The sequence below is a fragment of the Homalodisca vitripennis genome, chromosome 4 (genome assembly GCF_021130785.1).
Source record: "Homalodisca vitripennis isolate AUS2020 chromosome 4, UT_GWSS_2.1, whole genome shotgun sequence".
Taxonomy (NCBI): Eukaryota; Metazoa; Arthropoda; class Insecta; order Hemiptera; family Cicadellidae; genus Homalodisca; species Homalodisca vitripennis.
This window is the reverse complement of record NC_060210.1, coordinates 107,853,690-107,880,598: the sequence shown is the minus strand read 5'-3', so window position 1 is coordinate 107,880,598 and position 26,909 is coordinate 107,853,690. Positions and strand designations below refer to the sequence as shown.

Genomic DNA, 26,909 nt, shown 5'->3' with positions numbered 1-26,909 from the left:
AAAACATTAAGTTAACTGTATCGTTGCAACAACTAGAATGTTTTGTAAATTCCAACCTAAAAGTGTCCTCTCTATCCCCGGGAAAATGATGTAAACAATGCAATGAATGATTACGTCATATGTATTGACTTGAGTGAGTGCTGTGAGTGGTTATCGACCGACATGGGAAGTGGAGCACTCGCCCTTGTATTGAGAAGGTCGGCTCACTCCGGGCACTCTTGCATGTCTACACGCGCTCCTCCCTTCCCGGTACAATCATCGTCCACGGCCACTACTATCACGAGCCCCTTTCCTTTAAGGAACGAAACCCATAAAAACTTCTCTATAAGTGTATATCTATCGCCGTATATACGAAGTTAACTGAGATTACGTCAATTTGCATTTCACAAAGATCATATGTTTTTTTTCCGTTTTTAAACGTATTTCTTGAAATATTATTTTGCCTAAATATCAGGAACTTGTATTATTGGAAATTTTTTTCTTGACTCATAACGTAAATAAACGTAATACATAACTACTTGGCTTTTGTCAGGAATCTGCCTTAGACGTTGTGGAGAGAATGATCCAACATGGAGTTTGAAATTATCAAGCTATCGTCAATATTTTTTAGGTAGGAAAGGAAAATGTATTCCTCACTAAAAAAATGAAATAAAATTGAGAGACACGATTAAAAATTAAATGAATGACAAGGATACGGTCTATTCACAAGCAAAATGCCCACATGATAAAAGTACGAGTACAATGTGCTTAAATGGGAGAAAACGAGAAGGAACATAGTTCGCCGGCGCTGCCTGTGACGTATAAGTTCAGTGTAAACCCCAGGAGGCCCCATTTCTGGGTGGTCTATACATTCCAGATGAATCTATACTGGTTACGGAGAAAACCGATGGTAACTTAAATCTGGACAATCCTAGGGATGTTCAGGAGCAGCAAATCACTAATCGCAAATGTCGAGGTATTGGGATGCAAGAGTAGATGGTGCATTACCCAGGTCTAGTAGACCCATTATGTATGAAACAATTAATACCAACATATTAACATTCAAAATTCGGATAGTCCAGGTGTTCATGAGTGCTGTAAAATAATTTCGGAAATAACCATCCTAGAGTATTTCCAGTATTACAGAACCCCATCAGTCAGTGCACGAATAGTTTCACACTTGGTTGTTGAAGTGAATTAATGTGGTGAATCGTAGTCAGGTTCCGAGCATTGCCTAGTCTAATGATGGGTGGATAATCTTATTTCTTTGCATTTTCTATGAGGAAGTTCAATACATTAGGGAGATGCAATCCATAATTAAGATTCAAGAACTGTGGTATATTTTATCGAAGGCTCCAATGTAACTAATATTCTAGCATTTAAAAGCTTTTTTCTAAATAACAAGGGATTGTTATACGTTATTTTCTTAAAACATAATTTATATTGCATTAATTTCAATAGTTGTATTGTGTCATGTGTTTATTTATACACTTCAAGTATTATGCACTTCGAAAACTCGTGGTAATATTTTGAACCATAAACCATGTTGTTAGGGAAACTTTTGCTCCTAGACACAATTCTCACATAAATTATTTTTAATCAGAGGGTTGTGGTTATCATGACTACCTGTAAATCTGTACTGATACTCTTATTTCTTCACATGTGGTTGAAATAAGAATATGAAATTAATACTAAATCAAAACAATGATCAAAAACTACATTTCTTAGTTTACCATTAAAGTCATCCTTGGTGTTCCACCAAAAACTTTATATTTATTGTTGGGATCAAGAACGTAGCCAGGAAAAATTGTGGGAAAGGGGGTCCAGACAACTAATATTTTCTCTTGGAGTAAGGTCCTATTTTGTTTCATAAAAGGTTCATGACCCGTTTCTTGGTTGATAACGATCTTTCAGAAGTACATGTCTGTAATACAGAATTATTTAAATAATAATAATAATAATAATTGTTTACTAAAGAAGTAATTGAACAATTAAAAATTTGAGGGGGTCTGGACCCCTTGGATCCCCTCGATGGCTACGTTTTTGGTTGGGATTACATTAGCCAAAGAGTTCGTGGATTCGAAGCACTCGCGATTTGGGTGTCTAGAGAAGACTTTCCTCAAAATTCCCGTAGTGAGTTGTTTGATCATGGTTTTTTCCAAAACGAGATTAGTAAAGGTATATTACTTATTATACAACATTTCGTACAGTAAGGTTTAAATGATACTGAAGACAAACAATGGCAAAATAACGGGAGACCCAAAAATTCAATAATTATTTTAATTTATGCTTTTTATTCTTTGGTCTTCAAAATTACAGTGGGAGACAGAATTAATTAATTAATGAGTAAGTGAAAGTCTGCATAAATTAATAAAAATTCAGTTCAACTGAATCAGTTACCAACCTATTAACAAAGATTATTTAAAGATATGTTCCTATTTAGTATACTACTAATTTTATTATTATGCAACAACTATTGTGACACTGCATTGTTGTAAGCAGGAAAATTATGGTTGTATTTCTCTTCGAATCATAAATAATTCAAGGAGTGTATAAAGCAAAGAAGAAAATGACTCCGAGAAATAAAAGTGAATAGTAAACAACACTTAATATCACACCCACAGACAAAACTGTGACTAAACATGCCAACCACTTGTCGGTGATATTTAATGCTCTACTTTGGTTTGTAAAAATATAGCTATAGTTAACCTTGAGCCACTTAGTTTTGTTTAAACGTTGTATTTTTATTTGTTGAAAATAATTTAAAACCTTCTGTATAGGCGGATTACACTGGAATAGTATATATATATAATTATTTTCTTAAATTACGTTCAATAGCCGAGTTAAAATCATTTTGTGGACCTTGGGCCATTTTATACTGTTTGTATAAATCTTCACAAAACTGCTTTGGAAGACAAATAAAACAACATAACATGTTAAAAAAATGTATTTATTGATTATGTTAAATGAACTTACATTATACGTTTTAAAACTTATTTTTTCTTCCAGTAAAATATGTTACATAACATACTATAATAATTTATAGTAATAAATAAACAACTATAGTATAGCATACTACAGTATGTATGGTCTTCTTCACGAACCAATTAACAAATTACTTTTTAAAATTTAAAAGTAGAGTTTGCTTAAAGGATACAATTAAGTATACTTCACTATAATGGAAGTATATGTAAAATTAAAATTGTTATGCAATTAAAATTACCAGGTGTAACTATTAAGTGAAAACATCTCATATATTTTTAAGTATTACGAAACCTTGAAACAATCAAAAGAGAGAGGAAAACATAATTCTCTTCGCTTTTGTGTAGAAGGATTTGAAAAAATAGTATTACACATAGTGTTACAATAGTGTTTTCTTTTTTTATCTCTGAAATGTCTTCCTCTTGAGCCCAGACAAAAGTAGAAGTGTTTTTTCACTCGTCTCAACTGTTTTAGACCTAACTGTAGGGACTCCAATTAAAACGGAAAGAACATGGCCAACACAATGTTCTATGTTATTACATTTCTGATATATTTCTAGCGTATCAAATCATTACAGCGAATAAATGAATAAGTTAACATTAAGTAAATAAATAAGTAACAAGTAATATAACAAGAGTAAATAAAGTAAGAAAATAAAGTGTAAATAGACAAATAAATACCAACGGTGGGAGTAATACAACAGTAACGACAAGAAAATAACAAAAAGGGAAATGTTAAGCTAAAAAAAATAAATAGAAAAAGTATACCAATAAGTATGTTATCGCTGTGCAGCTCTCCATTGCAAGGTGAGAAGACCTCTTTTGAAGGACGCTAAGGACCCGCAGAAAAAATAAAAATGTGGTCCGATAATATACATGTTAAGCCTTATTATTGGACTGTTGGTTGTGTATGAAGTGGATACATTCTTTGTTGCAAACTAAACTATAACCCAGTTCCATCCAATTGTAAGCATACCCATGTTTGTTTGAAATTTAAGACATTGTCTGTTTTTTCTTCTTCTAATTCCACTTCGTGTTTCTGGTCAACTCGTCCAAATTTATCATAATTTCTGAATCTGTAGTGAAAAAGCTTCTGGATTCATTAGATTCAGAATCATGTTCAGTTTTCCGAGATTTGTTAGTTGTATTTCTGTCTTCAGTAAATATTTCTTTTTAGAAAAACACTTTTGGGGTCTCTGTATTTACATTATTTTTCGGCATTGATGGTAAAACACATTTTCATTCCTTAAGTATTTTTCCTATACACTTAATTTTAAATGGCATTTTTCTGTTGTCAGTTATCAATCCATTCATTCCAGGTTTACGACCTCCTTTCTTCCGTGGTTTACTTTTCACTTTTAGGAAAGGACGGATTTTTCCAACGATTATAAGTCATCAGGTGAATTTTTGTGCCGTAGTTGTTTGGGGGAACACGAAAGTTAAGTATTGGAAGATCCAGTATTATGGTTTGAAGGTGTAACAAAGCGGATACTTAAGGTAAGATATTCTTCATTAGTCCCTTAATTAACACATGCATAGAGTTCAATGGATGATCAGTGACCTGGCTAGGAAAATATTAGTTTTCATTAAAAGCTTCTGGATTGACAGGCCGCTAACAGAGAATCCTGATCGGAAGTTTTTCCGTTTGAATGCAGGAGAATACGCTTGCACAAACAAATGACCAACTTCGTAGATTGTTAGGGTTTGCAGGATTATTTACAATACAGTTTTTACAAGCTTTATCTTAAACTTATTTGAAAGGGCCAAAAAATCCTCTATAAAGGGGGTGGAATATTTTACTGTTATGAAGAGGTAAACATAAAATATTGTTATCTTTAAGGCTTTATTGATGGCATCGATCGTTACACAGATTCCATGATTGTCTCATAAGATAAGGGATTTGTTTTGTTCTGTAAGGCGCACATGCTTTGTAAACTTGTTTTAAAAAATAAAGGAAAATTTCAGAGTTTGACCATCCAGAAAAATCACAGGTTCTAATGCTTGCATGGAGGAGCCACTTTTATCATGTGTTACCCCGAAGGAAAACCAGCACTGAAGGTAATGAATTTCCAGTGGAATTTATACACGAAAGTAATGTTACATCTACACTCTTTCACTACTAGTTATACCACCTACATTTTTAACGCCTGTGGGTGCAACTGCTTTCAGAGGAGTATGGCCAGTTGTAAAGACAACTTTCACCTATGACTCGTGCTGGTCCAAACTCATATTTGGATAATGCCTCTTTATATTAGTCAATACATAATATAGAAAACAGGTTTTTAAAAACCAGTTGCTCTTGCAATGCTTGTCGCCGTAGGCTTAGAAGTGACAGTTGTTGTCTTAAAAATATATGTAAGTTATATATAGAATATAATTTACAATTCATCCTACAAGGTATAGCGTATTTTGTTGTTGATATCTTTCACAAACTGATATGCCAAAACCCATGTGTTATTTCTAGTTAGGCCATAGTGTGTATTAGATGTTGTTAGGAGAAATGTGTTTCAAAACAATTCCTCCTCCTTATTAAAACCACTTACCATGACTGACAACAGAATTTTCCCTCCATTCATTTGCCAGACTACTAGCGGCCTAAGGTACACTACTGTCTCTACTCTAATGTACCTAAGACGCAAAACACTATTTGTTTGTAATAACCCACGCATACTTTAGATTACTTTCGAGAACTCATGATACAATTTAATAAACGTGTTTTGCCTCTAGGCAATTCCTGAGTAGAAACAGTAACATATATCTTGAATGTATTTTCAACCGCGTTGCTTTTATGTTCATTTACATGAAATAGAACCTCGAATATTCGGAGAAGAAAACTTACCAACCATACCATTCTCCTCAGTAGGATTATGTGTCATAGCATTCCCAGGTAACAAAAAATGGTTCGGTGAATAAGTAAAAGAAAAAGATAACCAAAAAGTATATAGTATCTCTCACATACCATAATAATAGAAATGAAATGAAAAATGTCTTTATTTACAGAGGCGAAGTTAGGACTTAAAAGTCCTCTCTACCACTTAACCTCCAAACAAAACAAACAAAGTAAAATATTGGTTATTACAACAAATACCTATTATTAAATCAAATACCTATTACAACATTGTAACTGACACGTAAACTAAATCACTTTAATAACTAATTACATATTGGATGTAACATAATAATGTATAGATATCAATTATAATTAAAATTAACCATTTCGATTAAACTCTAACATAAATCTCTTTAATACAACAGGCAACTAATAAAACTATCCTATCCTAATCAGCTTTCATTCCCCATCCACGCAACTTACATACAGTTACCACAAGTGTGACCACAAGAACCACCAACCAACCGTCACTCCCGCCGAGTCCGCAGCAGAAAGGCCCTAACCTCCGCCCCAAAGCGACCGCGCTTGTCAATATTTCTGATGTTGTCTGGGAGAGCGTTCCACAATCGACATGCGGAAACAGTGAAAGATTTATTATATAAGGTTGTCCTATGAACTGGAGTTGATAATAAAGATGCACCCCTACGAGTTCTACGTGCACTAATATCAGACATAAAAACGAAACTTTGGGCCAAATAACTTGGACAACCATTGTGGATTAGTGCGTGCAACAGACTAAGTACATGAAGATCTCTAAGTTCTTTGGATTTTAATAGGGATAATTGCTCAAAATAAGGAGATACGTGATCATCACGTCGTAAGTTGAAAATAAACCGAATACAATAATTCTGTGCACGCTGAATTTTATTAGAAAGGTCAACAGTCATGTCATTGATCACCACGTCACAGTAAATTGAAGTGAGGTAAAACTAGAGTTTTCACCAACATCACTCTAACATCCAACGGCAAGTATTGTGCAAATCGCTTGAGGCCATGTATACAGGCAAAAACCCTATTACACATTAGTGACACCTGATCAGCCCATCCCAGGTTTTTATTGATAGTTATTCCCAGGTTTTTTACTTTTTCATTGTAAACTATTTCTTTGTTGTTCAGTATCAGTCTTGGAGCAGTATTAATGTCGATTTTAGTAATAAGCCGTTGATAGCCTATTAAAATACAGCCTATTATAATAGCCTATTAGCCAATGGCGCAGTGTAGTGGGTACGGCGGTTATCGCAAGATAACCAGATCAAGCAACGCCGAGCGTGGCCGCTGCTTGGACAGGCGACCGCTGAGCGATCCTGTCCTTGCAAGCGGCCCGCCTGCACGGCCATTGGTGGTGGTTCGGAAGTCACCTTTAAGCCGTTGGTCCCCAGGTTAAGTGTTAGAGAGGGCTTCTTAGCCCTAACTTCGCCTGGTAAAATAAGACATTCTTTACTTTTTTACTTTTTTTTAAAATACAGTTAGTCTTGGTTTCATTAAGTTTCAGTCCATGTCTGCAAGTCCAGTAAGCTATTGAATCAATATCAGAGTTCAGATAGATCCATCGGGTTTGGAACTTTGCGGAGGATGGTCGCTAGAATTAGCAGGGTATCTTTTGAAACCTGACGTGGTTTGAGAAGCCTGCATATACAAGCATCAACAGGCCATTCTGGATGTTGAGGAGACCATATCCTAGTAAAAGACTCCCCAGGGCAAATATCTTCTGTAAGCACGGCTAACGCGATTTTATCACTGTTATTTGGTACCTCTACCAATCCTACCTTACCCATCATATAAGATTTCCCATCTGCCACGTATGATTAAACACCAGCAAGGTCGAACTTCCTGTCAGCTATACAATGTCCAACTGTAGGTACGTGTTTGTGAGATTATGTATAGTATAATGTCTATATACAACAATGTGTTTCTGTTACAGGCGCTGAGGACCATCGTGTTTGGGACGGCAGTGGCGCCGCCCAGGGGCGAGTGGTTGCGGACGGGCATCGTGTTCAGAGAGCCGGACAAGGAACTCGCCTACGGCCTCAAGGCTCCTCGTAATGGCACTCGGGGCCTCCTGTCAGCTTTACAGGCAGAGATAATCAAAATCCTGCTGTTTGAGAAGAGAGTAGAAAATGCAAACTCCATAGAGCTGTAAATAATATTATTGACAAACTATAATTATTGGTAAAAATAATAATAGAAAATCTCCACTTACCATTAATAAAAATCGTTTCAACAACAGATAGTAATGAACTGCAATAAAATTGAAAGATAACATAGTTATGGAAATTTACCATAGTTTTGTGTTAAACAATTATAGAAACAAACCTCTTCGAGAAAAATATAGGCTATCTTCTTTAAGTGACAAATATCATAATAGTACAATAAGCATGGCGATAAATACACCAAAGTCAAAGTTGGCAACAAAGAAGCTGTATATTAAAAAAATATATTTTAGAACCCAGCTCTAAAGTACTTAAACATAAATCTGCAAAATTATGAATTTACCTTCTGGCGTCCCTTAATTTTGCGACGTTACGACGTGTTTCGTCAACACTTTGACGTAACCAGATATCCACGCATTAGCGTTTCTTTGTAGGTTAAAATAGAAAACACACCTAACATGGCACAAAACACTTAATAAAAACATAAACAAAACACAAGTTACTAAAGAGGGCGGTTCGCGCGGGTTGGACGGACGGTTTGCAGCTACTAGAGGAATAAACTTGTCGAGATAGACTTTAATCATCGACCTATCATTACCAGGAGCATTGCCGTGTCAAACAATAAATTGGCGTGAATGTTATCTTATCACTTAATGCGTTGTCTGGATCACTTTTTACTGCTTTGTTATCTCATAATTGTCAAGCGCGGACATCAAACTACTATAACGGCATTGGCATTATGTGTAGGTTTTGACTTATATTGGAGTAGTTATAAGTGTTTTATGAATAGTTTGTACTGTCGTAGTTATATACTGTCGTAATAACGAGCAATATATTTTGTTATCTTGAGTTATATTAGATCATCTTCATTGTTCATGGGAATTTTGTTTAGTCTAGAGACAAATGAATTTAATGCTGCCGTTTTATGGGTCAAAGGGGAAAACTTGGCTTGGTGAGGAAATAAAGTGTCTCCATGCCAAAAAAATTTAATTAACCTTTAATATGTTTCAAATAATTAACGACTTTCTGCAATGCTAGACCCTACAAGAATTTTGCAAAGAAAAGACCACATTGACGAAAGTGTTAAACACATTGGATAAGAAACTACAAATCTATTAATAGGAAATATATATTTTAATAAGAAATAATAATGCCACAGAAATTGTATGTGATCATGATTTTTGAAAATTTTCAATTACACAGATATTTAATTGAATGATCCAAAGATCACCCTCCTTAAACAATGCTTGAAACATTGCATCCCCCAAAACAAACACAAGTAGTGTTAATGAAATAATGAATACGGAATCGGCTATTCAAGGAATACTTCTTCGAACTATTCGGCTACTCACGCAACATACCACAATTCGAACATTATTCAATGATAACATCAATAGAACAGTAATCAATAAAAACTTCGCCAAAAAGAGTACAAAACATGACGTTGAGTCAATAAAATTTATAAAAACTAAATTAGGCCTAAATAAAAGCCAGGCATTTATTACAAGGTTATAACAGGCGTTCAGAGTAACTTGCCCGTTGTGTAACAGTATTCTTTGGAATGCGTTTCTTAAAATAGAAAACATGTAATAAAAATTACATTAAATACATATATGAAATTACAGCAAATACATATATGAAATTGCTGAGTGCACAAATGATCCATTGATTCTTGGTATTATTCACGAAGATACACTTCATAGTGAAGTGGACCTTAACGATTTCTTCTCTACCATGGAGTACTTATGAGTAAATAACTACTAGTATGAAATTTAATAATCCTTCGCTTTTATTTCTGATCATGATATTCATTTTTAAGAAGTTAAAGAAAAATTTAACCTTTAGAGTACAAACGTCGGGCCAGAAGAAAGTTTTATGATTGTTAATACTTCCTAGTGACCTTCAAATTATTATTAGTATTGCTTAGTAACTATATAACCTACATTTATACCAATTTTAAAAGCAAGTTTATAATATATTCGTAACTCATTTACTGCAACATAAAATTTTATGGACTTTCGGATATAAAATTTAATATAGATGGATATAAATTTTAAAATTTAATGTAGATAAATTTGATATCCAAATATTTGCGGCGGACCTCATATTCTCGAGGTATTTGCAAACAACTACCAAAAATACCTTTTATAAATGTCATAAATCTTCCTACTAAAACCTGATACTGTAGGTTAGTGCTTAAACAATGTATACACGGAAGGGTGAGAATGAGATGCATATGCAAATCTATACAGGGTGAATACAAGTATAGATACCCTATGTTAACTTTTTAACGACCGCACTTAGAAATACCAAATTTAGTGTACCTCAGTGAGGTAAAAACTGCACTTTTCGTTTAGTATCACAATATTGCTCCTTATCTCCAATATAACAAATTTCGGGCCCGACTTAAACATTTTAAATATACGCACGTCAAGTTAAATATCGTTTGAAAGTTTTTTATGCAAGAAAACTGACAATGAAACTTCGATGACGCTATCCCAAGCAAGTATAAAATGGTGACTAATTCAAATTTCAAATATTTATAATCAGAAAAGTAAGGAACGTCAATTGAAATGATTAATATCTTGTATAGTAACTATTTGAATCACATTTATAATAATTTAAAAGCAAGTTCCAGAATATATCCGTAACTCTTTTGCAGCAGCATATCATTGGACCTTTTTAGATCCAAATTTTAATGAAGATCACTTTTATGTCTAAAACGTTTGCGTTGGAAGTTTTTCTGTTGAATATAGTTAACTTTCTGACGGTGTTCACAAAGTTAACATGTGGCTATTCATTATTTTGCTATACACTATGATCTGTGTCAATAGTAATAAAATTAATTAATTTACTTCATACATAAGGTCAGAATTATCTTGTCGAATTTTTTCGACAAACGTGAGGGAATAAATAAACGGTAGAACTATGAGGTTATGAAAGTTACAGAAGAGGTCCTGCAGTCTTATGATTTATTTATTGATAACCGCTTAGTATTTGGTTGACTGATAAATGAGGTAAGGTTCTCCTATAGGCCTATACAGAATATTCTTATATATATATATATATATATATATATATATATATATAGAATATATATATATTACTCATTATCACTCAACCAAATATAAGCTGGTATCTATATTTTGTCAGAGTTTAAAATAATTTTTACGTTAAACACAAAAGGGAACTCATTTGTTCGAATGGAACATTTTTTCATATAATTATGATATGTAGGAAAATGTATTAAACTGGAGCAACATTACCTCATTTATCAATAAATATATATTACTAAATATATATATATATATATATATTTATATATATATATATATATATATATATATATATATATATATACTTATATAAACATACACATTTACACATTTCTGATATAATAAGTTTCAGTTCCGGGTAAGGGCGCACCCTTAGGTATGAAATCAGTCAGTGTTTTACATTTTGCTACTACAATACATATTTTGTTTACTACCTGCAGCTTCCTCAAGCCTGACGGAGCTCGACAGCTGGAGGTGTTGGTGAAGGCAATGGGCGAGATCCTGTGGCGAATAGGTGAAAAGTCCAAAGTTATCATGTGTCTGCCACAGGACTTGATACTCGTACCTCATTCTGTCAACTTCTTCCAAGATTCTCTCACCGAAAAGGTATGTCACAAGTCTCATCTGGTTCTGATCCGTAAAGAGGAAAATTTAAATATTGTACCATTTTATTACGCACTATAAACTACTTTAACGTCAGGTTATATTATCCATTCATAACTTCGTAAGGCCAATTTCGATTAATGCGGTGCTCACGTGATAAGGTTTATTCATGAGTAATGGGAGTGAAAAATTTACAACATGTGTTCATTGGAATTTCTCAATTGACATCAATCCGCCCACTTTCAATCTAATGTGTGGAATCACTTACATTTAATGAGTGTCTTATTAAAAAACTAATAGTTCGCATCTCTATACCGTACTTAATAATAGTATTTAATCCAGTTGTATAAACTCATTTGATCCTTTTCATTCATAAAGTACGAGAAAAAGTCTTTTTAAATTTATAGCGCATTTTCCAAAAATATAAATAGCCTATACATTACTCTCAAGTAATACACCATAATGTAAATATACAGAACGATAAAAAGTCTCTGGCTACTTGAATATAATTATTCTAAAACGTTACAAAATGATATATTACTGGTGTTTTAGACCTACATGCGTACTTGATCAATATGTTAGGAGCTCTCCAGTGTGTTCCAAGCATCCAGACTAAAGTTACCATCAAATAATACATATCGTCATTTGATACACAGTTAAAAAGATTAAATATTTCTGCGTAAAATAGATGCAATGTTCTGATTTTCTCGGCTTTACGATATGAACAATCTAATTTGAGCTGTTTGTCTGTGCGTTCAAATTGTACATTCTAGCAATTACCCTGAAAGTATTGAATAATAGTATATTCAGAAAACTTTTTGGTATTTTAAACATTAAGGATTTTTGTCAGAGTTTTTAATAATTTTTACCTTAAACACAAAAGGGAACTCATTTGTTCGAATGGAACATTTTTTCATATAATTATGATATGTAGGAAAATGTATTAAACTGATATTTTTTGCAAAACGGATATTATTGCTAATTTTGACTTTTTTACTAACTACTAATACAAAACTAATGTAATCATATAGTTAAAAGGGTGTTGTGAATTCAGATCTACTTATTGCTCTGTTGTATTTGTTTGTATAGCTTATATACAACAACATATTAAACTTGAAATTCATAATAGATAATTATAAAACCGAAATTAAAGTTTTACAAGTGAATGGAACTGTGTAATTAGTTGTTACGTAGTTTACGATCCAATTGGGCTGAAATGGGTGGGGCCAGAGGCAACACATCTAGACACTTTACACGCTCTGTTTCTTTGATTTCCATGATCCTAATTGCCGAGCATAAGTTATTATAGACCGTGGGCTTCAAGAATGTATGCTCTTCCAAAAATTTTAAGAACTAAGGCCTTAATGCTGTTGCGACGAACTTAAAATTATTTTTTATTATTTTGTATGCAAATTATTATAGTCTTAGCTATCTCCATATTATGCTTCGCATAAAAGTGCTCGGTTGAAAATTGTCGCCAGTGACGTCTAACAAAATTAGAAAAAAATGTAGAATGTCACAATGAATCACAAAAAGGACAGTTGTCATAGGTTAGTAGGTTTTCGCACTAGGTACTGCATACGATGGTGTTTTAAATTTTTACTCAAAACCTGACATTTGTAGGTCACTGTGTTTTTATTAATCATTCACACTATCAAATTGCTTTTATTGTAAAATGTAGATGATGACATTATTCATTCACATCATCACAGTGACTTTTTATGTTTCAGCTTCATCTATTCGAAATCACTTCTCTAGAAGACTTACAGATTTTCATCAAAAGATACATTCATGTGGTAAGTTATTAATAAGAGAAATCTATAGGTCAATATATAATAGCATGATTTTTTATCAAAATTAATGAAGACAAGGAGTTGGCAGATGACGTGGACGCTCCCGAGTAGCGAACTATGACTGTAAAAGTTCTCCACGCACTCGCCGATCCTAATTTGGGGGCGTTGACTTGGAGAAATATGTTGCGTCGCAGGATATTTAACAGAAAGATCCATAAAATCACTTTAGATCTTTCAGATTATTGTCTTTTTGATATTAGTAGTTTTTATGTATGTATTATAAAATACGTCTATGTTTTATGGACATGTCAATAAATTCACGTGGAGTTGGTTGGTTATGTTGCAGTTCGGGTGTGTAGGTTATTTAGTTGCCCAAGATTGGTTGCGCGATATGATGTAGGTCTGGTATGAAACTGTCCACGTGATGACGTATGTAGAAGGTCGTACGTGTTGGTTAAATGTGAATAAATAGTACTTCGCCTCACGTTGTTTGCGCCAAATATATAAATTCATTAATGTGGGTCAATAAATAATAGGCCTAGCCGATGTCAGATGCCATTGGCTGTTGACTAAATTTAAATAATTTTAAAATGTTCCGTGTATGGTATTAGGCCCTCGATGGTGGTACCATAATGTACTATACTCACGATCGACGCACACTCGAGGAGGATTAAAATTCTTTTCAGTTTAATATGCATTTGACTTTATTACTGAACTTCACGCGACCACGAGGTTTCGGAGGTCACCAGCTTTATCGTTTTTTTTCACTGATTCTCCAAATCAGAACTCATCAGTTTTATTATTTGTTTGTTTGACCATATACAGTAGTATTTCACTTTCAAAACACTGTCAAACAAATTATAAAACATACTAAATCTGGCTTTAATAAATGCTGACGGCTTCTGTCTTGTCCTAGTAGCATAGTAGTTCTTCCCACCATGAATTCAAGTGATGAAGAGAACGAGACCGCAAGAGGAGCGGAGTCAACGGGAACGAATGTCCTAACTTTTAGTCTCGGGCCCAAAGTACTACGCTTGATTTTAATATTTTGTTAATACCGCTCATAAAACATAAATTTATTTTGTAATTATTACAATTAAATAATTTGGAATTTATTCTAATATATAGTTGACTTATATAAGTCAACTTTATATGAAGATTTTCTTTATTAATTATTTTAATCTACACATATAATTCGACGTTATTCAACGACAAGAGTATATTGCTGGAGTTGTTACAGTATACCTGCCTGCCGATTTACCGTGAACTATTTAGAATTTGAATTGCGTAATACTGATATGTTACACACGTTATGTGGTACACATTAGAAACGAGAGGAGGTGGTAAAAGATAAAAAGAAGAAACACATTAGAGTAGGATGGAATTCACTAGTAGAGGCCACGAGAGACATGCCCGAGGGCAACAAAAATGCAGTTTTATTGTTTGTTGATTGACCTTATGCTATTTCACATTCAAAGGTGGGAAGATTTAGAAACAGAGCTGTTGCAGAGACTGCGGGGTCTCTCTAGAATCTACAACAGAGTAGTTTCTCCTTGTGTAAATTCTAGGTCTTTTCCTTACGATCTTGGTGGCAGCACAGAGGCTTGCCTATAATCCTATAGTCCTTTCCTTCGTCCCTATAATAATTTTATTACTTTCCTTATTTATACGAAATATAGCTGGTTTATATTGTACAGCCCCAATGTATTCATGTAAATGTATTATTCTTATTATATTGCAGATAACATTCGAAAAATGTGGTCTCTAAAACTAAAGTAACACAAAGGTAAGATAGTGCAAGACTCCGGAAAAGTCTATGCGGTAAACGTATAGGAAAGTGGGAAGTTTTTTGTTACAGAAGCCAATTCATTTGGGATGACTAGGTATTCGGGTGTTCATGAATCCCGAGACGTCGGCAACATGAGGCCTGCGGGCTGCTTGCGGCTCGCCGATGGTTTTTTTGGGTTCCGCCACAAAAGCTTAAATATAATTGAAAATTAATATTATTAAAAAATTTGTAAGTTTGTACAACCAAATATGATTATTTTACAAGGACGATTCGTCTAGCCATTTTTTAAATATTTAGCTAAATTTTGTGTGAGCTAGAATGTGTTTGATTCGCAAGAGAATATTTGTATACACTGTAATTCGTAAAGACACTGAATTGCTTGGTGACTGCCGCAGGAGCGACCTTACGCTATTATTACGTTCGTACTTTATCGGTTGTGGTCGAAACATTTCGGCCGGCAGTCTCGAAGAGCTAGCGGTTCGTCTCCGCCATTTTGTTGCCTGCTGTGTCGATGTGGCGAATGCGACGTTTCATTTATTACTGGTTTGAATTGTGTGAAGCCATGGCTATTTTTAGTAAAAAAAAAAACATAAAGTAGGGATGTTTTCCAAGAACGTTGGCCTGACGCTTATGTATTTCTTGGCGTTAGTCAAAAACCCATATGTTTGGTATGCAGCGATGAAAGAATATAGTAACTTGAAGCGGAATTACGAAATTGAATATGTTACAAAATTAAATTTGTTACAAGGACAAGTTCGGAGTGAATAAGAGAGCGAGTTGAAGAAAAAAACTTTAAAATCAGCAGTTTGCATTAAAAAAAGTCAACAGTTGAGTCAACAAAAGCCTATCTTGAGATAAGCTACTATTAAGCTACTATTAATAGCTGAAACTATTGTAAATAAATCGAAACCATTTTTAGACGGAGAATTCATTAACAAATGTATAACGACTTGGATTGTAGATATTAATATTCCAGAGTATTAATATTTAAATTATCAATGAGACATCCAAGACGATATAAAATATTGTTGATTAGTAAGCTCCCAGTGAATATTCAGTACAATTTATTACTAAATTATTTTATTGCTAAAATAGAGTAAAATGTGAATTTTAGGTGTCACCTTTTTTTTTTAAATATCGCAGAGGAAGTCCAGAAACTTTAAACGTATATTGTTGAGTATGTGATGAAAAGTGCATTAGTTTCAAAATATTAAAACATTGTATATTTTAACTCAAACGCAAACACTTTTTTATTATTATGATTTTGTATTATTTAAAAGAAATACTAGTACAGATTGTAACTGTAACCAATGTTCAGGAAACTTGAGATACAGTTTTTGGATGCCTAGTTCTTAGAAAATGTGTACCAAAGTAACAAAAAATGCTGTGACTGTTGGCTCAAAGACTTGAAAAAAAAGGAATACAAGCCTTTATAACACTTGACTTATAGCAATAAAAAATGTAAATAGCAGTGAAGATTTTAATCAGCATTAACCAGATAGTCATTTTATGCAATAGAAATAACGATTTCACCCAAACAGAACACCTTCTCCTTTAGAAACCTAAACATTTGATTTTATAGCTACATACAAAATTTTGGATTCGCTCTGATATATTATACGTTTGTTATCGAAATATTCATTTCGGTACATCCAATTTAATTTTGATTTTTATGTGTTCATGTTCTCGCAAAAACATTTTTTTACAACTTGTTACATATTATAATAATTAGCACTAATAGTCTATTATATTTTGCCTGGATAATCCATTACTAAAATTAGCCTTCAGCCAAAAAGGATTTTCCACTAATTCAATCTTGTGTGCATTGTAATCGGTTGCAGTTCTTGGAAGAAACTGGTCCAGGAACTCTCCTACTTCTATACAGTGCAGTGGCAACCAGAGGGACTGAAAAGTAAGTGTGCGTAGGCTGTAAATACCAAAGTAACACTTAAAAGTGCATTTTAGTAATCCTCTGATGTTTAATTTCTCTTATATTCTTTACAAATTTCCTTACATTCGTACTGTATACGTGGGCGGTTTGAAAGATTGGTATGAAAAAGTGAGAAATTCAAAACTGTAGATGATACTTGAATCCACCATTACACTCCGGAGACCAAACAACAGTCCAAACAATGGACGAAGAGTGGGGAGAATGCACAAAAGAAGGTGAAGACAGTTTTTTTTTCAGCTGGAAAGGTCATGGCCACTGTCTTTTGGGATTCCCAGGGTATAATCCAGATAGATTATTTGTAAAAAGGCAGATCCATCACTGGACCCTTCGATGCTGCTCTGACGTATCGTTTGAAACAGGAAGTCATTGAAAAAATGTCCAAGATTCGAAAGGAAGAAGGTTCTGTTTCACTAAGATTACGAATACTCTAGCCCACACAGCAGATATCGCAATGGCAAAAGTGCTCGACTTGGGATTCGAATTTGGTTCCTCACTCACCCTATTCACCAGACTTCTTATTCTCAAACTCGAAAATCTGGCTTGGTGGGAAGAAATATCCACCGCTATGACAGACTATTGACTACATACTATGCAGAGTTTGACAAAGCCTACTTTGCCGATGGGTTGAAAAAATTGGAAACTCGCTGGACTTGCAAGGAGACTATGTCAAGAAATAAACTTTGTTTTTGCCTTAAAACAATAGTTTATTCTATTTTTACCAGACTTATCAAACCACCGTCGTATATAATACGCTTTTGTCACTCTGTATAGTAATGAGCTGCTTTCCAATACAGCTGAGATCTGCGAGTCATCGTTTCTCTCGTAGCTTTGTCAGCTGATGTTCCCTCTCCCAAACATTATTTATCCATATAAATAAGCTGGAATTCTCGGTATACCTTATAATAGGAGTACTTTGTTCAAACAGTTGGTTTTAACACTAAAATGATTAGTGTTATAAGTTAGTGTTACATTTCCTTATGGAAGAATAGTTTACTAGACTATGAATGTTAGAGACTCTGTTAAGGGATTTCGCGTTTTTTTTACTTCGTAATCAAAAGTAAAGTTTAATATTGTGTCAAAAAGTTCTATTGCGATTGTGGGACTGGATAGCATTTTAAATTTGATCTCACCCTGTTATATGTCATTTTCGAGACTAGTATAGAAATGTACTATTTCATAGTTTACTTCGGAAATAGTTATTACAACTTTCATTCTTTTTGTGGAAAACTCCTTGTTAAACTTAAATTAAATTAAGATAAGAGACATTTCTAGTGGAAGAATTAACATGTTGCTGGCAAAGCCAGTGTATGTTTTAATGAATATGATGATACACTGAGAGAGAAAGCAATTGAAACAAAAATTTATTTGAGTGGCTATAATATAACTTTCTAAAACCTTTCTAATGGAATGATATAATTTATTTTCTGGTATTTCTTTAATTTATTTCTTGTAAATCAAAGAAAGGGTAGGTTGATATACAACTAAACTATTACATTCAGTGATCGCATACTTGGCTTTGGAATATTTTGTAATTTACAAATTAATGATAACTCGTTTTGCAGGAAAAAAACCCACTGGCAAAACATTTTTTTTAAATTGGAAGAGAAGGAGTTCGAATTACAGTTATTTTTTCCCAGAAATTGCTATAGCAAATAAGCATAAAACTCTTAAGCATACAACTGACTTTTAACAGTGTTTTATTCTGATAGCAAATGATTTGCTCTTTCAATATTAATGTACTACAAAGAAGTTTGAACACTTAGAAAAAGAACTTCAAATATTAATTAAACCTTGTGAAGAATATGAGTAACCGCCTGAATGATCTGTCGAGCTAGCACCCAACGAGACTTGGAAGTGGAGAAAGGATACCTGGTGACGGGTGCAGAAGAAGGTTCACTCTGCATTGTCACCCTGATGTTGACTGGTCGCGCCACCCCGTACCTGCACAACGGTGTCGTGTATGTGGGCGATGAAGAGCACTACGTGAGTTACATGCTATATGCTGTATTCTACATTTTATATTATTCGTAATTAATTTTCTGTTATTGTGTTGTGTTACTAAACACACAAGTCGTGTTTAGGCTGTTCCCCAGTACGGTATCTTGGCCCGCAGTGAGGTCGGATTTCTGCTTTATGAAGAGGGTGTGGAGGAACGCATGCCTGGCTCAAGACTCAAGACACCATCGTTGCCCATCTGGGTGGTTTGCAGCCAGGGGCACTTTGGTGTCATGTTCAACACCAACAGAGAACTACTCAGGAACTACCATGCCGAGAGGAGGTGAGGCAACAGCCCGCTACGTGAGGTTAAATGTAAAAAAGAAACTTACTTGGTTCTGATTTCGTGTCAACAAACTATACTTTGCAACCAAAACTGAATGTACATAATCTAGCGTTTTGGTGAATCTAACAGGAAACGTGCAAGTTACTTTATTTATTTTCATAAAATGTGTATTATTTCAAGTATGTCAATATCCTGATTCAGAATTAAACTATAGAACAATCATACCAAATCACTTTTAATACACCATAAAATTACAGTATGTAAACACTTGCAGGTTTGAACTCCACTACTACACGTGCGGGGGCAGTCAGTGCCAGCTGATAGTAGACACCCGGCAGGAGGAGCCTCAGTCTAACAATCACAGTGAGCAAGATCAAGCTGCCATCAGCGCCTTCAGCAACATCGAGAAACTGGTCCACACTAAGTTAGTAACTCTTCTATACTATACTACTATAGTATTTATCGAACTTTACTACTATACGTGCGGGGGCAGTCAGTGCCATCTGATAGTAGACACCCGGCAGGAGGAGCCTCAGTCTAACAATCACAGTGAGCAAGATCAAGCTGCCATCAGCGCCTTCAGCAACATCGAGAAACTGGTCCACACTAAGTTAGTAACTCTTCTATACTATACTGCTATAGTATTTATTGAACTTTACTACTACACGTGCGGGGGCAGTCAGTGCCAGCTGATAGTAGACACCCGGCAGGAGGAGCCTCAGTCTAACAATCACAGTGAGCAAGATCAAGCTGCCATCAGCGCCTTTAGCAACATCGAGAAACTGGTCCACACTAAGTTAGTAACTCTTCTATACTATACTACTATAGTATTTATTCGAACTCCACTACTACACGTGCGGGGGCAGTCAGTGCCAGCTGACAGTAGACACCCGGCAGGAGGAGCCTCAGTCTAACAATCACAGTGAACAAGATCAGGCTGCCGTCAGCAACATCGAGAAACTAGTCCACACTAAGTTAGTAACTATTCTAACTTTACTACTATAGCATTTATTTGATCCTGCTACATTTCTGCAACAAATATTCAAATACTTTAGCTTGAAAATTTACTCCTCCGGGAAATGACAGTTTTAAGCAAGCTTGGGAGAGAGCTTGTCAAAGAACTCCATGAATGTGTGCAGCCCAGTTATAACTTGCATATGGAAATTAAATGAAAAGCTATAGCAAATAGCATTTTCTCTTTCGGAGACTGAAAGAGAAAGAGGAGACACCTGTGAAGGGTAAATAGCGCGAACCAACAATAGTATACAATAGTAACAATAGTAGCGAACTTTCTAATCAAATAGTATTTCATGAGATGGAGTAAGGGAGATATGCTGACACTATGAAGAAGATGAAGCTCAGAGTAATCAGTGATAATGCTGAGGTTGTTGACAACAGAACACAGGCCAGCTTTTAATTTTCGTAGTAAAGAAGAGTTCTGACAAGACTGAAGAAATATGCAGGATTATAGAGGACACTCTCAAAGCTTAGGCGGAGGTCACTACCACAACACATCAAGTGGACTTAAGGATCAGAAAACAACTCTTGGAAGGCGCTGGATATCTTCTTTTTCAGCGATCATCGACTGATTTACTGGGAGATTTTGAGTAATCTAGGGCAATTCTCAAGACCCCCATTTGAAAAGATGAAATCGCTTGGATGGAAGTGCAATGTGTTCAGCGAGGCATTATTGTTCTTTGAAGCATGGGAGAATGCATCATTGATAACGGGAAGTGCGACGGATGGTGTAAGAAGTTATTTCACGAGTCGCCAAGACCTGCGATGCTACCTACCATGCCTCGAAAGCGTTCCACTAATCAGCTCCCACCGGTGTACTGGTAGAATGATGAGGTCGCTGTGCTCCGCCAAGATAGCTCTCCGCGAAGAGACGGATCAGCGAAGACGAGGAAAACCTGATGCTGATGAACTTCAAGCCAAGCACAAGGAAGCACGGCGTCAACTGAAGAAATCAATTAAGGTCAGTAAAAAGCAATCATGGGATGAGCTCATCCAAAAAGTCGAAGGTGACTCGTGGGAACGATACTACAAAGTCGTTATGACATGGCTGAAAAATCAACAGAGGAGAGCGAGAAGCTGCTCAAAAGCATTGTCACAGCACTGTTCCCGCAACAGACCCAATATAAATATCTGAAATCGAGGGAGAATATTTACAACCAGGGACTGATGAAGAATTGTGATGAAGGCCTGCGTGATAGTAGGAAAGAAGAAAACCTCAGGGCCCATTGGAACCACAAACATCGCTCTTAAGGCGGCTACAACCAGGAATATTTTTGGATATGCACAATACGACTCAAGAAAAGAAAATTCCCTTCTAGATAGAAACTGCAGAGGCTGGTACTCCTACCGCAGCAAAAGAAGCCATCATACGCACTATCGGCATACCGTCCATTTTGCATGTTGGATTCAGCTGGAAAGATGTTGGAGAGGATCATCCATGGCAGAATCGGGGAAGTATCTGAGAATAACTTATTAGACCAGCAGTATGGTTTCCGGAAGAGCTGCTCCACACTTAATGCTATTAAACTTGTGGTCAATACAGCAAGAGAGGCGATCGCCTGCAAAACATGGAAAGATGAACAAAAGTAGTGTTGTCAGGTAGCAAAATTAGGCAAAAAATACCTTCAAATCGGCCAAGTGGAATTGCATCATGAGATCCCTGAAAAGGATTACGATCCTCAAATGCAACACAGAAGTCGGTCCCAATGAGTATTGGGTGACGGGGGGGGGGGGTCCCTCAGGGCTCACTGCTGAGGCCTCTTCTTTCGAACATCATGTACGATTGACTTTTAAGACTGACGCTACTTAGAGAAGTGACGCCTGTGGTTTTTGCGGCGAAGCGGCATTGTCAATCTTGGGGAAGTTCCTAAAAGATATCGGAAATCTTTGTATGTTGCATTTATGATGAGGCACGATTGAATGAAATCAGTGGAACTGACGCAGGCAAATCACAAGACCGAGACATTGCTAATCACCAGCAGGTAAAAGATGGAAACTATAAACTACGAGTCGAGTATAAGATAACTCCCCGACCATTTGTTAGGTATTTAAAAGTAGTGATAGACTTGCGACTCAATTTTAAGCAACAAGTTTCTTCATGTTAGAAACCGCAGTATGCGTAATCTCCGAAGTGGAACCTATCGAGATCATGGCTGATAAGATCTCTCTATCAGCGTCGGGAATCCTCGCCACTGACTGATATAGAAATGAAGAAAGAAGAGCGAGGCCGGAGCCTTCAGCGCTGGCAGAAAGCTTGGGACAACTCTTCTGAGGGGAGATGGACAAGTCATTTGATCCCTGAAGTAAGCAAGTGGTACGAGCATAGCCATGGATCAGTAAATTACCAAACGCAGGTGATATTGGGACACGGATGTTTCCGGACATACTTGTAAAACTACAAACATGAGAACTCCCCGGAGTGTCCGTCCTGGAGTAGAGTAGACGGGAATGTAGAGCACGTGTTCTTCACGTGCACAACGCGCAGAGCTAGTGGTTGTCACAGGAAACAACATTGCCCCGGAGAACTTGGTTTGTTAATGCTTGCACCAGAAACCACCTGGGAGAAGGTCTGCTCTTTTGTTACGGAAGTCTTCATTGAACTACGACTGGAGGAACAGCAAAGAATATATCAGAGAAGTCACGGAATTATGAGGGGACTGTCAAAAACTAGTAGGATGAGCTTTCAAACTGATGCTGTCCCCGTGAAGTAATACCTAACGACACTTCCGCGGGGGTCTAAATAAAGGCAGGTTAAGAGGGAAAGTATTTCAATCGGTGTGGGTCGTGGTCTCAACAACACCCAATGAACTGACTGAGTCCGACACAAGAACTTAACTTTATCAAAACCAATGTTTATACAACTAAAACCGTTATAATTCCTTGGTAATTATTCGAGAACTGATATTAAAATACAATAACCAACAGTTTTTCCAGCAATTTTAATATTTATAATTACTTGGAGGAACCGTAAATACACACGAAATCACAATCGATTTTTAGAATTCAATCATAAGTTTCCGTTCTATTAGTGAGGTTACTAGTCCATCGCATGCTCCCTTACATTATTTGTAGTAAGACGCCAATACTAGACACGATACTGTTGTCAACTGGTGATGTTACTAAGCCATTCCTTGCTCATTGATAATAAGACATTTATATTCAACCACAAGCTCATTGACCACTGGTGGTGTTACTATTATCATGGTTTCTGATATTAGTAGTAAGACACCTACATTCAATAACAGGATCGTTATCCACTGGTGAGGTTACTATAGCAATGCATGGTCCCTGATATTAGTAGTAAGACACCTACATTCAATAACAGGATCGTTATCCACTGGTGAGTTTACTAAGCCATTCCTTGCTCATTGATAATAAGACATTTATATTCAACCACAAGCTCATTGACCACTGGTGGTGTTACTATTATCATGGTTTCTGGTATTAGTAGTAAGACACCTACATTCAATAACAGGATCGTTATCCACTGGTGATGTTACTAAGCCATTCCTTGCTCATTGATAATAAGACATTTATATTCAACCACAAGCTCATTGACCACTGGTGGTGTTACTGTTATCATGGTTTCTGATATTAGTAGTAAGACACCTACATTCAATAACAGGATCGTTATCCACTGGTGAGGTTACTATAGCAATGCATGGTCCCTGATATTAGTACTTATAATGTGTGTCATTTATATGTGAAACATTAGGAATTCTTAAATGTGATTTTATAATTTAGTATTCATCATTTTTCAGGTGGCAAGATGCAAGAATCCAATGGATTGGAACAACACAATTCATTTAAGAATAACCAACCAAATTACTTCAATCATTTGAATAAACATGTGTGTATACCACTATATATATATATATATATATATATATATATATATATATATATATATATATATATATATATATCAACAGAGGATTATTTGAAAACCAGAAATAAAACTTTGAAAATGCTGCTAGGAGTTTTGTTAAATTACTTACTTATAAAAGGAATATGCTCAAGCTGCAAATACTAATGTATCTTGATTTGTGGAGAAAGCCTCTGTTAAATACTCAAAGTTGCACTTAATAATGCAATATAAGTTATTAGATGAATTTCCGATAAGTCTAGATGGAAATTATATTATACAACTATACACATGGTGACGATTTTGTTGCAGTTGCGTAGAAGAAAAACACAGAATTGTGTATAAATTGTCACACCAGTAACGTTATTTGTATATTCAATGAAGCTGAAATTTATACGGTGAACATGTAAACATTAGTTTTAAACTAGGCATCCAGAACCAACGTTCTTGGCACAGCAAATGCAACTAAAAATATGTTTACGTACTTTTATAGGTTCTAGTTTTATAAAGGCACAAGGTGAAACACATCTGAAGCCAGAATAATTTATTTATTTCGTGCATTAAGTTTAAAACGCATTTTTAGGGAATGATAAATATAATAAGATTTTAAACAGAAATAGGATTATAACCAGGAACAGTAATGAAGGAAACAGGATTTTTCCGGACACTTACCATCGTTCAGTAATATACAAAATCAATAACACAACGTTTCGAGATCTGAAATGTGATCTCTTCTTCAGGTAAATAACTCACCTAACACATAATTAATTGCAAACTAGATTAAAATAATCAAGTTGTTTATTTTAAACTGATTTGTAATTATTTGCTAGGTTACTTATATATCTGAGGAAGATATCAGATTGCAGATCTCGAAACGTTGTGTTGCTGGTTTTTTGTCTCACTGGACGTTGGCAAATGTCAGGAAAATCCTGTTTCCTTCACAATCCTTCCATCGTCTAAAACAAACTTCAAATAAAGGACAGGAAGAGTATATAAATTTACACAAACTGTGGCTCTGAAACAGTAGATTTGTAGCTTGTTGTATGTTCTGCATTAATATTACATACGTAGATAATAGTAACAGATGTCAGTGCACAAAACTACACAACATTATTTCATTAGACAATAGATTTGCCATGTCATATTAAATGAAGCAACATAGAAACTAATTGTTCATTTACAATTCAAATAACAGTTTTATTTATAGTTATTTGATAAATAGAACACAGGCTTTCTGAAGTCCCCATTGATTTAAAACAGCATCAAATTTCCGTAAATGAAAAGCTTGCAATCGTACTGTACAAATGACTGTAGTATGTACAATTATTGTGAAAATGTGATATTTTACTATTGGTCAATATCTTTTTTATGTTTGATTAATGTTGCACACAAGATAAATAACGTGTAGCGAAATACACTGGGAGATATATTTGTTTGATTTAGAATGAAAGCAATAACATATACACACGTAACTCTTACTGTTTAGTAAAACATACATTTTTATTATTTAACTTACTAGTAGCATCAAATTTATTTGTGTATAAACAAATTAAACACATCAAAAATAACGAACATTATTTTTTTATACTTTTTACAATGCTTGTAGTAATTGTAGAGTAATTTATTCATTTGTTGAGTTCGTATGAGATTAAATTAATGACAGTAATATGTTTCAAAACTTGTAGAAAATATCAAAATGTGGACTGTTAAGATATTTTAATTTACTTGTTGTATTTAAATGAGAACTGAAATAACAAAATAAAATTTTGTCTAAGAAATGCAGTGTTTTATTTTGCATTATTATGAGGAATAATTATTGTAACTGTAATATTACTCTAAATCATTTTCAATCACAATGCAAACAAAACGAGAAAATATCAGTGATGGCAATATCTTCGCTCAAGTCACTTTGCTGCAATTTCGTCTCTACACATAACTGACAACCTTTAAACAACAGCCACATAATGGAATAATAAGTGTGTTGTTATTTATAAAAGCATGAATCTTTCTATTCGCTTACTCTCTCTATGCATAAAAGATGGGCTTTCTTAAAATAATGCAATTGGATTAATTTATATATATATATATATATATATATATATATATATATATATATATATATATATACTTTATATATGATATATATATATACATTATATATAATTAAATTTGTATAAATGGCAATAGCCGAATTTAATTTATTTCAATAAACATTGAATCGCAAAAAGTACTTGCTCCGCCGGGTGTGTGTGTATTTCTTGTGTCCGTGTGTATGTGACTGAACTCCTCCTAAACCGATTTTGAAGAAATTTTGTGTGTGTTTTTCAATGGAATTTGAGAATGGTTTACATTTACAATTTGGTCCGATTTATATAGTTGATTTAATTAATTTTTCATTTATAAATTTGCTGTTGATGTTGGAGTGTTTTTACATTGGATCCGGCAGATTGCGCTACGACACGTAATAACAATATTGAACTGATACTTAACAGCTGTTAACACTTTCAGCTGAAGTTCATCAAAGAAGCAGAAACATTTGTTTACATTTAAATTG

The 26,909-nt window shown here is 34.8% G+C and overlaps 1 protein-coding gene across 5 annotated transcripts in view; it reads left to right on the top strand.

Moving 5' to 3' along the window:
- Positions 1-24,367, top strand: part of LOC124359934 (inactive ubiquitin carboxyl-terminal hydrolase MINDY-4B-like) — a 75,689-nt gene extending 51,322 nt beyond the window's left edge. For all 5 annotated transcript variants that reach the window (XM_046813087.1, XM_046813091.1, XM_046813088.1 and 2 more), the window contains 8 exons: positions 7,772-7,986; positions 11,497-11,662; positions 13,390-13,455; positions 17,083-17,153; positions 19,028-19,175; positions 19,274-19,470; positions 19,748-20,083; positions 24,252-24,367. In XM_046813087.1, coding sequence (XP_046669043.1) covers positions 7,772-7,986; positions 11,497-11,662; positions 13,390-13,455; positions 17,083-17,153; positions 19,028-19,175; positions 19,274-19,470; positions 19,748-20,083; positions 24,252-24,300 — 1,248 coding nt within the window. In that variant the 3' untranslated portion in view covers positions 24,301-24,367. The remainder of the gene's footprint in view (positions 1-7,771; positions 7,987-11,496; positions 11,663-13,389; positions 13,456-17,082; positions 17,154-19,027; positions 19,176-19,273; positions 19,471-19,747; positions 20,084-24,251) is intronic.
- The last annotated feature ends 2,542 nt before the right edge of the window (positions 24,368-26,909 follow it).